The 16,023-nt window shown below is 33.7% G+C and overlaps 4 protein-coding genes across 10 annotated transcripts in view; 2 read left to right on the top strand and 2 right to left on the bottom strand.

Moving 5' to 3' along the window:
• The window catches only part of LOC105195506 (enhancer of filamentation 1), an 81,772-nt gene extending 77,945 nt beyond the window's left edge, over positions 1 to 3,827 (top strand). For both annotated transcript variants that reach the window (XM_026135951.2, XM_026135950.2), the window contains exon 9: positions 194 to 3,827. In XM_026135951.2, coding sequence (XP_025991736.1) covers positions 194 to 481 — 288 coding nt within the window. In that variant the 3' untranslated portion in view covers positions 482 to 3,827. The remainder of the gene's footprint in view (positions 1 to 193) is intronic.
• Positions 3,828 to 4,055: 228 nt separating this feature from the next.
• LOC105195496 (N-alpha-acetyltransferase 10) lies at positions 4,056 to 7,362 on the bottom strand. 5 transcript variants are annotated; one of them, XM_039452287.1, is made up of 3 exons: positions 7,092 to 7,362; positions 6,453 to 6,595; positions 4,056 to 5,227 (listed from the first exon to the last, which is right to left on the bottom strand). In XM_039452287.1, the coding sequence occupies exon 3, from the start codon at positions 4,981 to 4,983 to the stop codon at positions 4,429 to 4,431; it is 555 nt and encodes a 184-aa protein (XP_039308221.1). In that variant the 5' UTR covers positions 4,984 to 5,227; positions 6,453 to 6,595; positions 7,092 to 7,362; the 3' UTR covers positions 4,056 to 4,428. The 5 variants fall into 5 exon arrangements, with proteins under 5 accessions (XP_039308221.1, XP_011159221.1, XP_039308220.1 ...); XM_011160919.3 differs by lacking the exon at positions 7,092 to 7,362 and adding an exon at positions 6,767 to 7,031; XM_039452286.1 differs by lacking the exon at positions 6,453 to 6,595 and having other exon boundaries at positions 7,092 to 7,346.
• A 1,557-nt stretch (positions 7,363 to 8,919) lies between these two features.
• On the bottom strand, positions 8,920 to 10,126 carry LOC105199213 (protein TSSC4). Its single transcript, XM_011166188.3, has 2 exons — positions 9,998 to 10,126; positions 8,920 to 9,920 (listed from the first exon to the last, which is right to left on the bottom strand). The coding sequence occupies exon 2, from the start codon at positions 9,894 to 9,896 to the stop codon at positions 9,153 to 9,155; it is 744 nt and encodes a 247-aa protein (XP_011164490.1). The 5' UTR covers positions 9,897 to 9,920; positions 9,998 to 10,126; the 3' UTR covers positions 8,920 to 9,152.
• A 1,469-nt stretch (positions 10,127 to 11,595) lies between these two features.
• On the top strand, positions 11,596 to 13,701 carry LOC120356845 (THAP domain-containing protein 2-like). 2 transcript variants are annotated; one of them, XM_039452679.1, is made up of 4 exons: positions 11,596 to 11,808; positions 12,129 to 12,294; positions 12,484 to 12,582; positions 12,666 to 13,701. In XM_039452679.1, the coding sequence occupies exons 1-4, from the start codon at positions 11,711 to 11,713 to the stop codon at positions 12,957 to 12,959; spliced, it is 657 nt and encodes a 218-aa protein (XP_039308613.1). In that variant the 5' UTR covers positions 11,596 to 11,710; the 3' UTR covers positions 12,960 to 13,701. The 2 variants fall into 2 exon arrangements, with proteins under 2 accessions (XP_039308613.1, XP_039308614.1); XM_039452680.1 differs by having other exon boundaries at positions 11,602 to 11,808; positions 11,987 to 12,294.
• Positions 13,702 to 16,023: the final 2,322 nt, after the last annotated feature.

Here is a 16,023-nt window from a genome sequence, read left to right as displayed (position 1 = left end):
TCTTTGTGATTTTTACAAATCTTCCATTGATATTTCAAAAACAAATGAAAATTTAATAAAGGAATATTCATTATATTCAAATAATCATTTATTTAAATTATTTCAAATTGTTGAGATATTTCATCTTTTTTTGTTTATTATCGAGATGAATAGCAGGAAGGATCTGTTTGAAACACGTTGTAAAATTTTACAGGTTTTTCTAGCTCACGGCAAATTCGTCGTGCTGAGTGCGCACCGACTAGTGCATATCGGCGATACGGTGCACCGGAACGTGACACGCAACGACGTACGAACGCGCGTGCTACAATGTGCGAACGCCCTGAACGAAGCGCTCGCGCAGACGGTACAGAAAACGAAGCAGGCCGCCCAGTTCTTCCCGAGCGTTACCGCGGTTCAGGAAATGGTCGACAGCGTCGTCGATGTCTCACACCTGGCCAAGGATCTCAAGGTTGCAATGATACACGCTGCTCAACAGCCCTGAGAAGAATTTCTTCACGACGCAGTCGCGAAATCACAAGTTCCTTCAATTGAGATGCAGTCGTCGATAGATTCTTTCTCGTTGAAACGAAGAAGCTTCGAGACTGCGAAGATTCAAACACGTTTTTGAATTTATTCGCGATCGGGATTTAATCGCGTTGATGATTTGAAGATAACGCTCGAAGAAGTATGCCGAGTTTGTTCTCCTTTTTTTCGTCGGAGTTTAAAACGAACATCGCTAAGAATCTTCAGCGCGTTGATAAAATATTTTTTCTTACATAAAAAACCGGATCAAAAGTATCTCAGGAATTTCTCATGGAGGCGAGTCTTCAAGCGTTATCTGGAAAATGTGTTACTATTGATGGCTGCTGCTATTTTGAGATTCAGCCACTTATGAATAGAAATACAATAGTATTGACTGCGCCTGTTATTTTTTTCAGAAAAAAAATGAGCACTAGTGCAAAAGAGTTTTCCTTAGAATCCCGACAATTCAACTTTCGGCATTAAACGGCGAGAAAATCAAACAGATTAACGAAATCCGCGTACGCGTGTCTTCACGAACGTTAAGACACGTCCGGATGGTCGCACACTTTAGTGCGTCCCGTGCAGCTATTATTCCATTTTATTATAAAGAGAATCCGTGGCCTAAAATATAGGAACCTGCTACTGCCAAAGCTCCGGTATATAGATCATAAGAAACGAACAAAAACCACAACCCTGGGATGAGTGTCTTTGTAATGTACTCGAGAATATAAGCATTGTAATCTTTCATAGGAAATATATAGCCATTCGATTAGACGTTCAGGTAGATGTGTGAAATGGAATATAACAAGGCCAATAGCTTTCTGGCACGAGTAAAACATTTTTCGAAATAGCTTTTGCGAATTTGCGACCTGGTAAGCCACGTCGCAAAGTCTATTTCGGATATACGCCGACGCGACGTATGCAGCTAAACGTCTTAGTAGTTTTATAGATGTATGTACACACGTAGAACATACACACGCAACTAGACAATACGTATTCATATCTTTCTTTTAGAATCGATTCACCGACATCAGTTCACTGTAATTTTAATTTTGCGGCTTTCTTGTTCTTTCGAAAAACTAAGAAAGGAATAAGATAAACTACGATTATAGGCAACTGATATTGCTGAAATCGGCGATTAGCAATTCTAATGACGGGCGTATACGCGGACGACCCTCGAAAGTGTTGTCAGTGAAAGAATCGTCGCTGTTTTACTTCAAGGCAAAAGACCGATATGAATACCGAATGTCGAATCGAGGAACAACCGCGTTTTTTGTTTTTTTCTTTTGTAACTCGATCGTATGTCTGAAAATTAATACCAAGAAAATTCAACGCAGATTCGTCTGCGAGGAGTACCTTTTTGGGATACTCCTCGCAAAGGCGCGAACTATTACTTGTTGCGGCGCGGACAGTTTTTTTGGAAGACAATTTTAAATGAATTTTATACGAAGCTTTTACCTGCCGGGTTACGACTTTTTCGGACACCCAGGCCTTTTTACCAGGCTCTTCCATAACAGTAAATTAGTCACGAGCGCACACCGTGAACCGCAATCAGCGGCGGATCGAATTTGTAAACCGTTAACGCGCAAAAATTTCCACGGCAACTACGCGTATTACTCGCGAATCTTTTTGCACAACGAGACCAATAACGCCTTTTTTATAGAGCGAACAAACGAAGATTTTTACTAGCAAGTCCTATGGCAGACTGACCACACAAACGTTTAAAAAGTATCGCATTCATAAAAAAAATTTTCGTCTACTTTTCTGAATTATCATTTACATTTTTATAATATTCGAATCATGAAATTACTTTGCGATTATCCAATCATTAAAACTTTTTTATATTAAAATGAATCTTAAGGATTAAAACTAAACTGAATAAATGTCTTCTGGTTAAGATCTAAAAAGATCACATCTAGATTATCTTCGAGCTCACGCCTATCGAGGCCAAATGTATACGATCCAATCGCTAATTTGCGGTGCACTTGTTCTAATGGCATTCTCCACGTGCGAAAGTGTACTTAAAATTAGCTCACCGACTGTAGCACTCGCTCAACGCATGCGGAACCATCCAACTTTGTATTGAAAAGTTTTACCGCGCCTCGTTTAAACAACGGAAACATAATTGTAACTGTGAATGCGATTACGCGTGTATTAAGATAGCACCGGCTGTTTTGTTGCAGCTTTAACGAGTATTTATTAGAATTCCCCTTATTCTAAAAAAAAAGGTTTTTATCTCTCTTTCGATTTCTTTTTTATTTTATTTAAATCAATTTTTTTCTTCGAATCGATTTTTATTTTATTATATCGATTAATGTGATTTACTGTGTATAACAAAGATGAAACGATCCTTTGAAAGCGGCTTATGACATTTATCTTACATTTTTTTTATTTTTTTAGAGACTATATCCAGGCATATCGCGCATGGAGAAGCGTTTATAGTATAAACTTTATACACGAACCTCGTTTACGAGACTTGTATTATAATTTATTGATGAAGTGTTTTTGTAATATAATACATATATGACAGGCAGTTATATATATATATATATATAGATAGAATTGTATATTTAGAAGTTTATATGATAGTCGAATCGATAGGTGCTGTTTATCACCCGCGTTGAATCACCGTATTCAAATGTGTCGTATAGTAACATTAAGTGAAATAATGGTTTCTCCTTATTGTAAAACGCAAACTGACGAATCGCTACTGATGTTATATCCACGCGAACACCTGTTCGTCATTTCCCTGATTTCCCTTTTGTACATTGTACCTGGATGATCTTTTCGCGATAGTTGTTTATCATTCTCGCGGCCATTCATAAATGTAACGGTATTATTGTATAAATTTACAAGCTACATATCCGAGAGCAGCTATTCCAAGATTATAAAAGAAAAAAATTAGAAATGAAGACTCTCGATGTAGCGCACGTAATGTCCTTCAAAGGAACGTTGACCATACATCGAAGATTTGTTTATCGTAATGAACGCTTTAATCATGTTTTCGGTATAATCGCGCATGGACACAATTTCTGCGTTTTATCATTGAAAACTTCTCTTCGTGCTATTCGCAAAATCGAAATGCGTTACAAACTAAATAATTATGTTACCTTAAGAACATCTTATTTGTACATAGATATATTTATACATATTATATATATATTATATACATAATATAATTATTCCTATTACAGAAATGGAGTATGTATACACAAACATAATGCTACATCCGAGATGCATTAGTGAAGTAAACTTATTTGAAAATATTGTGCAATGTCAAAAATAATTTTTAAGCCAAAATACACTGAAAGACAGAGCATTTGAAGAAAATATCTATCAAAACAAATATTCATAAATCCTTACACTTTAAAGTGTAAATAAGAACTGCATAAATTGAGCCTATTTTAGTGCTGTAAAATATTTTTTTCTATCATAATTTTTAATAATACACTTGACAACATCCTGAATAATTAATTTTGCGCGTTACGTGTGAATTACACAGTTTCAGTCATTCAATAATAAAATTATATGAAGAAAACAAAATCAAGAAGAAATAGACTGCCCAAAATCCTTTATTTCTTATGTATTTATAAGTCAATTTATAAGTTTTACATTGCTTATTGAAATTGAACTGAAAGATACAACAGCCCCAAAAGTCCAATCTTACTCCATTGTGCAAACTTTAACAACTTTTATCCACCAGCCGCATATAAAATATTTTTACTTCATGTACCAGGTCAAACTCTGATAAATAGAAGTTCTTGCTCCGTGCAAGAAGTAACAAAGTATTCATAATTAGTTTCATCTTGTAGACATACAGTCTCCAGACATTTCCAGACATCTCCAGTCATTTCTTGCAAAAGATATGCAGCACATTTATTCTCATCATCGAACGACTTAAGTATTAATCCGGTTATGATGAACGGACTAAGAGTGATCGCCGCAGCATCTGCCTAGATGCGTGTGAACGTTGCCTTCTTTGTGCGCTCTATCTCGAAGAGCCTTCTCATGATGGAAGCTGGTGAGATCTCGTTTCATAGCATAAGCGTCTTCGCCGTCTGCGTAATATTTTGGCTCTACTTCCGATACCTCGAACTGTAAGCTACTTGTATATAAGTTGAGAGCTGCACGATTACTTCTACGCACATGCAACGAAACGTATTTTGCTCCGAAGCACTCCACCATCGCCCGTGAGGCCTGATTCATCAGCTTCTGCGCGATGCCCAGTCTTCTGTGGGAGCGTTTCACAGCCAGACTGGTAATGTGTCCGTGGGGATTATCCTCGCAATCTTCCTCCATCTTGGCAAGTACGTATCCAACTATCCTTCCCTTCTCGTCTTCTGCTACGTAACTCAATTGTGGCCATGAGAGAGCATGGTAGAGATAATATTTCATTTGGTAATTCTCAGGTAAGCATTGCAAATTGCAATGCTGTATATTCAGCAAGTCTTCCGTAGTAGCACAACGTATGTTCACGGACATTTTGATCGGATATATTCTGTCAAGAGGTATCCAAAATTATTTTTGCTTCACACAATTGTTGAGCTTGAATTATTGATAATACTCCAATTTTTATTGTCTGGTATTTAGTCACGGCGAAGTTTCTTTATGCGTGCGCGACCGTTCTTCAAATCGTTAACTGATGACGACTCGCTCATTCCATTTCCAGTTAGTTCTCTCACAAAACGGAATCGTGATAGGAAGAACGTCCAAACTAAGTACCAACCTGAAAAAGAAATCATTGCATAAATATTGTATCTATGATACTGTAGTAATACAAAAACAAAATAGAAATGGGACATGCATGATTTTAATAATTATGTTCAACATATGACTTTAATAATTAATTCAATAAATTTTATAATTCAGGCTCAGATTTTGAAATATTTTTATAATAATTCTTTAGATACACAATATCTATCGGCATCTTCTCTATATACATTCAAGCCACAACATTTCTGAGTTAATTACTTTGCAAGTATAAAAAAATTCTTTTATGACTCTCACTTCAACATCTCTAGAAATTATTTATATAGTTGCCTATTTAAAAAAATTTGTACATACAATTGTTAAACCAATTGTTCAAACACAAAATATAAAAATTTATTTTACTATAAATTCAACAAATATTATAATTTTTTAAGGAAAACTCAATTAAAAATCCTTTAAACCAGTAATGTATTTCCATAAAAATTCCATAATATTCTTTTAATTTGGAGTATAAGATAAACTCTTGATATCCTGTATGTCTGGACAATTAATTTTGTAACCATATATAATATTATCTTGTTTATTCAATATTATTCTGTCATAATTTTACCATTTTTTACATACATTTTCAGACTTAAGTAAAAACAGATAAAGTATTATTGGTACTTTGTTACAAGTTTATTTAAATACATTTGTCAATTCAATTATGTTAATAACAAACCAATAAACTTTTTCAGTTTTAGTTTGTTTTTGATGGAAATGCATCACTGGCAAGATTCTTTCAATCGTCTTTGCTAAAAAATTATATATGATGAATTTGTAGCATACAATATCCCAATATCCTGTATTCAGACAATTAGTTTCATGACTGTAAATATTATAATTAAACTCCGTGTGTGCAAAGAATTAAAATTCTTATCTCTTGATCAATTTAACGAGCAATAATAATATAAATGTTTTAAACATTTTAGTTATATAAATGTATTTCAAATTATTAGCCTAAATTATAAATTATAAAATTATATTTCTATAATTTAGTGCTTAAACATATCATAGCAAGCTCTTTATTGCCACGCAATAAAATGATGTGAATGAAGCATGACATAATGCAAAAAGGATGCTTATCACTGCGATAGCGATACATACAAAAAAACAACGTGAGTTGTGTATGAGTGTTGCACTAAATTTAGAAAATGCTAGATCGCAGTTAGGTGTCTATGCACGTTCGCGTTTTACAGTACCAGCACGCAATCTGCGCTCGTTAAACGCACAAAACAAGAAACTTGTGCCGCCAAACCCGCGTGTTTTTTTATTTCCCCGCTGATGACGTAATTATGTCGGGACGTCGTGATCAAGGCACCAGCGCCCTGATACGAGTGCTTACCTATCACAACAAGGAGGAACACTATTAATAGACTGAATACCACGGAGAACGCCGTCAGGAAGATTTCCATCGAGATCTCCATCGGGATCTCCATCAAGGTACGGAAAACGAAAAAAAGAGGGTAAAAAAAAGAAGAAAAAGAGAAACGAGAGGAAGAAATGATTTCCCTACGTCCTACGCCGTGCGCGCGAGCGATGGCATTACTTCTCCAACTTTCTTCAGGAACAACTTCGCGCGAGCTGCACCGTACACGTGCTCGCAACTTAACGATGTTAACGATCACAACAGAATAATACCGGATGTCGCGACGACGACCGCGACGATGACAACGCGTGGCGAGTCTCCTCGCCTGGCCTATCACGCTCGGCACGCCATTTTGAAAATCGAAACGGCAAGACAGGTCCGCGTACAGGTTATGTTTCTCATCCCCTCCACCCTCTATCGAAGTACATCGTCCTGGCGGTCGCAATGCGAGTCCTCACGCGACGGTACTTACCAAGGTTTCTTCAACAAGATTTAAACAGGCGTCTCGGTTGATATCACCTTTGCAAGTCAACTTATCTAGCCGGCAAACGATCCCGCGGATAGACCAACACACCTAACCTGACGTGCATTCGAAGTAGCCTGCAACAATAGACTGTTTGCACTACTTGTGTGAGCGAAGCAGTAAAGTGTTACACCTTCTGTACTCAAATTAAATGCGTAGAGCACTACAATTTGATATTGGAATTGATATTGGAATGAAATCTATACTGTCTACTTGTCTATTACATCGAACTGACAGGGATAGGTGATGAAAAACATTGTATTGTAAAACAATAATATTGATACGTTTGTTAACTGTATTTATATCCTTTTCTTTTCATATTACACATAATGCAGATAAAATAATCAGATAGTTAAAAATACAGAATTGAGTAATAATTAAAAGTGAAAATTGAATAATAAAGTTAAACAGTTAAGAACTCTTAATTAATTTAGTTAATTTTAAATGAATTTATTTTTAACTTCAATTAGTTATTTTTGAAACATATCTATAATAAACTTTAACTTATTAACTTTTTTCTCAAGTTAACAATATTTATATAAAAGAAAAAAAATTATCAAAAAACATTTTTACATAAAATATGTTTGTTATTTTATATAAACTTGATTTACAATAAAATATTAATTTGATGATCCATATTATAATTATTTAGAGTAATCTACTTTAAAAAATTAAAATTTTATAATATAATGTAAATAATAATAATAATAGGAATAGTACTTTTCAAAATTAATTTTTAATTTAAGTTAATCTTAATGTAACTTTCAACATGAATTTATTTTATAAGCTATTAACTTTAATTTATAATTTAATTTAAAAAAATATTAATTCAACCCTGCTTAAATATCTTCAAGATAACATGTAAGATAGTTGGGTCTGTTTGCGTCATGTAAATTATCATTAATCTTGATTTAACTTACTTTCTCTAACTTTAAGAATTACAAAAAAGGAAAGTAAATTAAATCAAAATTAAAATAAGTCTCCTGATGAAAATTCTCACAATTTTTATACAATATGGTACACTTTTCAGAAATACTAAGAAAGTTTATATCTTTTCTTTGAATTTTTCATACATATAAATTCTGAAATATTTTACGTTTTTCTCATACTAATTTCTAAAATATACTTTAAAAGTTTTTGAAATTGTATAAGATTTCACCATAAATTATAGAATGATAAATTTTACAAGTCTTAAAAAATTTCAGAATTCATACATATAATGAAATTCACAAATCAAAATATAGCAAGTTCTCAAAAAAATAAGTAAATTATTTGTAAATTTTTATTTTAAGCAATAGTTTTTAATATATAGATGTGTATGTATGTGTGTGTATGTGTGTATATATATATATATATATATATATATATATATATATATATATATATAAACTTAGTCAAAATCAGAATTTATATTTAGATGGTTCCTGATCGAAACACTTGTCATATAGTTACTAATATTACTGCACATGTGATTAACGAACATGCATCTTTAGTTTATGACTGCACAACTTTAAACTCTTACATCTGAAAAATTCTTGTTTTGAAATAAAAATTTACAAATATTTTAGAAGAATTCTGGGAAAGATGTAGACCTTCTTATACTTTTTTAAGTGTTTTCATTCATATAAGAAAAAAATTTAGAAATTTTTTAAAAAGTTATTATAAATTATATAGTTCTGAAAATATTTTGAAATTAACATACAAATTGTGAGAAGTTATATGAAAAATTTTTACCAGGAATGTTGGTGCAAACTTTGTTACAATAATTACATATATATACACATATTGAAAGACTTTTATTCTTTACTTGCAATATGTGATATGTAATCTTTGTACTAGATATTGCAAACACAAGATTAATATGCATCTCTTTCAACAAGTTTTATACACTTGGAGAATATTCATGAACATTCATGATTTTCTTGTTTAAAAAATGTTCATAATATTTGTGTTTGTGTACAATAATTTTATACACTTATCATCTCTGTTTCTCATCATTTTTATACATTTTTAATCATCTTCCTCTTCATCTGGTTCTTGTAAATGGTCTAATCTCAGTTCTTTTGAGCGATTGACCTTAACCGGCCGATTCTGTTTACACGACCTCTTTGGTTTCTGTCCAATCACATATTCTGGCAGAATAATCTTACTGCTTCTGAATACAGGCTTATCATCTAGCTCTACAATCACCGCGCTATCTTCCGTTGTCTCTCTTGCCCGCGGTTTTCTGAACGTAATTTGCGATGACAACGCACGTTTCTTAGACTTGAATCGTGTCTCCGTAGAATCTGATGCATTTGACTCGCAAGACTCGATGTCCATCTCCTCATCAGACTCATCAACCTTCTCTTTCTCCTTACGCGCCTTCAGCTCTCTCAGGAACGACATAGCTGCCTGCGTGTTACTGTGCTCCGTCATGTCTTCGCTGGACACGTCGTCCAGACTGTACTTGACCCACTTGTGCGGATTTCTGTGATAGTCCGGAATGCTTCTGAAATTGGCGCGTGGCGCCGGACCCTCAGGACGCTTAAAGATGCTTTCTTTGCCGCGAAATCTCTTCGTTTCTCGCTTCTGCCTCCGGTCATCGCTCAAGGCTGGCCTCTTCCCGCGTTCGTTCGTCTCCATGTCATCCTCAGATTTATCATGTTTATTGCATTTACTTTCTGCGATCGACAGCTCATTGAACAACATTCGCTGTCTATTGGCGAATGCTGCGTCACCACCGCGTAGAATAAAATTGGTGGACGTGTGCATTTTAAAAGTGACTCACGCTCCTCGCTACAATTATTCATTTTACTAATTTATTATGCTCCTTCAAAATAACGAATAAACTTTAAATATTACGTATTCCAAACCTGGAAGTCGATGTCGATTCGGATCTGTTTAGGTTCAGGTTTAAGTTGAGGTTAGGTTTCGCTCGGCAGTAACAATGGTGCCAACATTCCAAGCGGCCACGCCGAAATTTTTTCTACAACACTCGAAACTAGAGACCCTATAATAGGTTTGTTCGAGTTGCTTGAAATCCCCAAAAATTTTTGCACTCGAGATGAGATAAATATATATTCGATCGTAAGAAAGAGAGAGACGATAAAGAAATTAATTGATAAAGGGCAGCAACACGAACAGGCCTAATAAGAGACTCCAGCAAGAGGCCACTTTTGATTAGAGCAGAATTTTTCGTCAACTCCCGCTTAAATTCAAACTGTAATTACTCTTTTCTTTTAAATATACGTAATATTTATCAATAAATATTATAAAAAAATACTACAAACTTGTTTTATATATTAATCTAAATAATATATGTTGACATAATTTTTATATTTAATGTTCTCTTCTGATTTTGTTATAACGAATATGTTACATTACTTAACCTCATAAAGATACGAATTATTTGTAGCCGTCCAATCTTTACGTCCAACATTTTTTGCTCTTTTGATGAAGAATTATTGCAAAATTCAACTGAACATCCATATTAAACTTCAATCATGCTATTCACGTTGCGTAAAGAGCACTTATGCATATCACACTGAACATAGGACATAGGCCTGTTCGTGTTGCTGCCTTTTTTGAATTAATTTCTTTATCGTCTCTCTCTTTCTTACGATCGAATATATATTTATCTCATCTCGAGTGCAAAAATTTTTGGGGATTTCAAGCAACTCGAACAAACCTCATATCACATAACACATCGTTCAATAAGTCCCGAGACTAACCCAGAGATAAAGCTAGTAGTACCAAGCTGGCCACGTTTCCCTAGAATGCGAACCTTCACATAAAACGTGTACAAATTTCACGTCGATCGGACCACAAACAGCTGAGATATTGAGGTTAGAGCAAAGTCACTTTGTAATTTGTAAACGGCTTCCAATGGCCTACCCGAACGTTCCGCATCGTTTGTGTCCGTACGACCACGTTTAAACTCAGCATACCGACGACAAATCGTTGATTTAGATGGAATTTACCCATTAAAAAACAATGCTTTATCAACACGCGAAACTAAATTTTTTTCCATTTTTCAAACAAATTACAAAGTGACTTTGCTCTAACCTCAATAACTCAGCTGTTTGTGGTCCGATCGACGTGAAATTTGTACACGTTTCATGTGAAGGTTCGCATTCTAGGGAAACGTGGCCAGCTTGGTACTACTAGCGTTATCTCTGGGTTAGTCTCGGGACTTATTGAACGATGTGTTATACTCCGCCATTTGTGAAAGAGCGAGATGTAAGATGTTTCTTTCTCAGTCGCAGAAATTTGACGAAATCTGGTTGTTGGCCAGTCTCTTATAGCAGAGAGGAACCTGAGAGCGGCCACGGCGGCCTTTTTCCTATAACGCTTCGAAACTCCCATTGACGTATGAATATCTGGACGGAGCCTAAAGGCGCGGGGAGTGAACATTTTAGGGGAGGAGTGGGCCGCCATATTGTCTGGCGACATTAGTACTGCCATCTGTGAGTAGACTAAGGAAACAACTGTGTTTTCGTCTGTTTTCGTCCAGTGCTCCAGTTTCTGTGTGACGTGTGACGTGTGTTGTGTACAAAAAAGTTACCTTAAAAAATAATTTGTAAAAAATGCCGCTTTGTATTGCAATCGGTTGTTGCAATAAAAGCTACCGAAAAAGCAAAGAGCAAATTAATATTGAAAAAAATATTGCAATTACATTTCACCGGTAAGTACTGTATATTTATAACCTACAAAATAAAATTTGCTTCTATTTTATATATTTAAATAAAATAAGATTTAATGAAAATGTTTTTGCTGCTTGTGTCTGAGCGTCGAACATTCTCGTTGATTCATATTAATAATGTAGATCTTTTGTATCCATTATACATTATCCGTCTTTCAAGTTGTTATAGGCTTATTGACGGAAGCTCCTCGCATGAACCGCGTGAACGTTGTTTTTACGCACGGACTTCGGTGGATTGAAACGTACCTTGCATGCTACTATTTATTTTATATACAATTTAGTTGATATGTGTGTTTCATTAGATTTCCACAAGATGAATCAAAAAAATTAACTTGGGCTAAAGTTATGGGCCTTCAGATGGAATGTTTACCCAAGTCTTCACATTTATGCTCGTTGCATTTTTCGGACGACGACTTCGATCGCAGTTCCCTGACACGAATAAGATTGAGAGAAAATGCCATTCCAATTGTAAATATCGTTTTATTTGAATTATATTATTTTATTTATGTGAATATAATTCTGTTTGAAAAGTTTATTCGAGATCACATAATTGATATATTCAAATTATCAAAAAATCATTAGATTATTATTATATAGCATTTATAATATAAAATCTATGGATAAATTTATATATTAAAAGAAATTTTATATTTACAGTCAAATATTTCAAAAGTTGCGGGTGCAGAAGAAGTCTCTTTGCAAAGTAATACATTGTCAGCTACATCAACAGAGTCGGTGCACGAGGATGATTCGATTGTGAGTACTTTTCTCGAGCATAAGATTCATTATATTCAACTAAGTGCAATGAATAAAATTTTAAATGTTATGTACAATTACAGTGCGAGCCGGAAATAAGCAGAATTACATTAAAAAGAAAAAGAGAAGAAGAGTCTACTTCATTTGGTGTGTATACCGAGCGACTGGAGGATACACCACGGAAAAAATTATTGCGCAAAACTTTAATGCACCAAAAGAAATATTATGAAAGGCAAGTGCAAACATTAAAACAAAAAAATAAGCGGTATGAGAAACGGATCGCGCAATTGAATACAGTTCTAAAAGAACTCAAACAAAAAAGTTTATTGGCAGACGAACATAATCAATGCTTCTACTCCGTTCAATTCATTAAATGATGATCTGCAATTAAACTGTAATGTGACTGCAGACATTATAGAAGATCACGGGTACTTTCCAGACATTCGTAGAATCACCGAATTTTCTTCAAGAATTATTGTATATATTGCTGGATTTGTCGTAAGATATCTTAAAAAGTCATTGTATTGCGAAGACTGTGTTCATGCGTTAACTTCAGATGATAAAAATGATGAAAACTCTATTTTGATACAAATCAAAAGCCGCGAACGTTTACAATACCCATCGTCTAGTGTGACGAAAATTTGTCACGAAGCAGAAAGAGTTATCCGCTTTGCTTTAGCAGAAAGTGGAGGAAAATTTATGAAAAAAAAATTTACAGATACTTATCTTGTAAATTCGGTACTTCGAAAATTTACTGACTCCAATAATTTATTTATTAATTTAAAAGAACATTCACATGATCAAACTGCTTTGGAAAACCATATAATACATTTAACAAAAGCAATTGCTGGCAAATATATTAAAGTTAGATTATATCATATTTGTAAAGAAGCTATGGAAGATAATAAACAAAGTGAAAGACACTTTCGCAATAAATTAACATTGTTCCAAGGACAATAGTATTTCAAATTACATTATCTTGTGTTTTAATGATATTGTATCAATGTTATTCTCGAATGATTGTATCAATTTAAATAAATATTGTATCAATTTTTTCTGTAATTATTGTATCAATTTCAATAAATATTGTAATAAAAATTATTTTATTTTACAAAAACATATTATTTTGAACGATTAAAACCAGTCTCACTTTCTTTTCTTTAATTCAATAATACAATTCTTTCAATCAATTCATGTTGAATTTCAAACAGAGCGCCAAAATGTCGCCAGACAATAGGCCGATACCCCGTCCCGCTAATGTCAATCCCCTCGCCGGAAATCCGACCTTACGCTCCGTCCAGATATTCATACGCCAATGGAAACTCCCCTACACTAGTACGCACATCTATTCTGGTCAGAATGGGAACTATGTGTCACATCCATTTTGCAACCCGCCGTTAAAAACAGTGTGGATGTTAGCACGGACAACAACCCACATCCATCTCTCGAGAAATGGATGTAGGTTGTTGTCCGTGCTAACATCCATTTTGCTGTAAATAAAATCTGACGCGTATCGCGTGTGTTGCATCCAGGACAGGGGTCGAGAATGTGCACAAATGATTAATTACGTCTACTTTCGCGTAATTTTTTATTTATTATAGTCTGAATTATTTACATTAACATTGATATTAATACATATTAATACGTTTATGCCCATATTTTGCACAATCATATTTTTACTTAAAAAAGATGTTTAATAGTAACAGAGAGAATTTGTTCTTTAATAAAGAAACATTCATTTTACGCAGTACTTAAAAAATAATTGTAATTAACATCGCATCATCCCTAGTAGCACAGTACATTGGCTTTATATTGGTTAACATTGGCGAAACATTGGTTATGTTGGGAGTACATTGGCCAATATTTCCCAATAAAGAGCCAATATTGGTCATAGAATCAATTGCACATGTACTTGTAATATTGCTCGCCAATTAATAAACAATATTGCATTTACATTGGAGGTGCATTGGCCAAGATTTGCCAATGTAAAGCGAATATTGTTTATTAAAGAAATAGTAATGTACTGCCAATATTACAAGTCAACAATTTTATAATATTGCTCTTACATTGGAGGTGCATTGGCCAAGATTTGCCAATGTAAAGCGAATATTGTTTATTGAAGAAACGGTAATGTACTGCCAATATTACGAGTCAACAATTGTATAATATTGCACTTACATTGGAGGTGCATTGGCCAAGATTTGCCAATGTAAAGCGAATATTGTTTATTGAAGAAACGGTAATGTACTGCCAATATTACGAGTCAACAATTGTACAATATTGCACTTACATTAGAAGTACATTGGCCAATATTTGCCAATCAAAAGCGAATATTGTTTTTTAAAGAAACGGTAATGTGCTGCCAATGTTACGAGTTAACAATGATACAATATTGCACTTATATTGGAAGCGCATTATTGGTCAAGATTTCCAAATCTAAAGCGAATATTGGTTATAAAAGAAATATTAATATGCTGCCAATGTTACGAGTTAATAATTGTATTGTAAATATTATCAATAAACGAAATAGGTCCATAAATGAAGAAACCTCAATCTACATTCCAATGAGCAAACAATATTTTTCAATTGTTTAAAAAATTTTTTTTTATAAAAATTTTTTACATTTAATTTGTATTATATTGACATATATTTTCTAATTGCATTCTTACTCAAACAAATAACAGAAAAGTTATTCCAGACACTATTCCGCATTTGTGAAATTAGTAAAAAAACTATAATTTTATATTTGTTTATATAAATAATGTGCTTTAATTATACATATTCCATTTTTTTGATAACGTATATTGACCTGATCTACAAGTTATATACAAGTACCAGCACAAAGTGTTCACAGGTCATCACGAGGGATCAGTTCGCAGCGATCACACAGATCCAACAACGTTCACCGGAGTCGCGAGATGGATGGGTGACCGCTTGGGTTAAAAAAAAAAGGACTAATATTGGTTAAAGTGTCAACCTTCTAATATTGGACCAATGTTGAAAACCCAATGCACAACCAATATATAATATCGTATTTATTTTTTTTTCAATATTGGTTAAATAAGGGTCGATATCATACTTTGTAATATTGGACCAATATTGAAAATCAATTCACATCCAATAGATAATATTGGGTTGACATGATTTTTCAATATTGGACCAATATTGCAACTTCAAGATTGGTTGAATAAAAGTCGAAATCATACTCTGCAATATTGGACCAATACTGAAAATCAATTCACACCCAATATAGAATATTGGGTTTACATTATCTCCAAATATTGAACCAATATTTTGTGCTATTAGGGATATGATGAAGAAGAAATAAATGTCTTCCCATGAATAAATATACCATCCTTTTATTTTTACATAATTCTTTATTATTTAAATGTCTTCAAATTATGCTTTTGAAAAAATTAGCTTTTTTAATTTTTTTAAATC

Source organism: Solenopsis invicta, chromosome 8, assembly GCF_016802725.1.
Source record: "Solenopsis invicta isolate M01_SB chromosome 8, UNIL_Sinv_3.0, whole genome shotgun sequence".
In the NCBI taxonomy this organism is placed as follows: domain Eukaryota; kingdom Metazoa; phylum Arthropoda; class Insecta; order Hymenoptera; family Formicidae; genus Solenopsis; species Solenopsis invicta.
This window is presented reverse-complemented; position numbering and strand designations above follow the sequence as displayed.

Excerpts from the sequence above, each read along its gene's own strand:
- LOC105195496 (XM_039452287.1), bottom strand. The coding sequence starts at position 4,983 with ATGTCCGTGAACATACGTTGTGCTACTACGGAAGACTTGCTGAATATA.
- LOC105199213 (XM_011166188.3), bottom strand. The coding sequence starts at position 9,896 with ATGCACACGTCCACCAATTTTATTCTACGCGGTGGTGACGCAGCATTC.
- LOC120356845 (XM_039452679.1), top strand. The coding sequence starts at position 11,711 with ATGCCGCTTTGTATTGCAATCGGTTGTTGCAATAAAAGCTACCGAAAA. Across the intron at positions 12,295-12,483 it reads GAGAAAATGCCATTCCAATT|TCAAATATTTCAAAAGTTGC; the intron begins GTAAATATCGTT and ends TTATATTTACAG. Across the intron at positions 12,583-12,665 it reads TGCACGAGGATGATTCGATT|TGCGAGCCGGAAATAAGCAG; the intron begins GTGAGTACTTTT and ends GTACAATTACAG.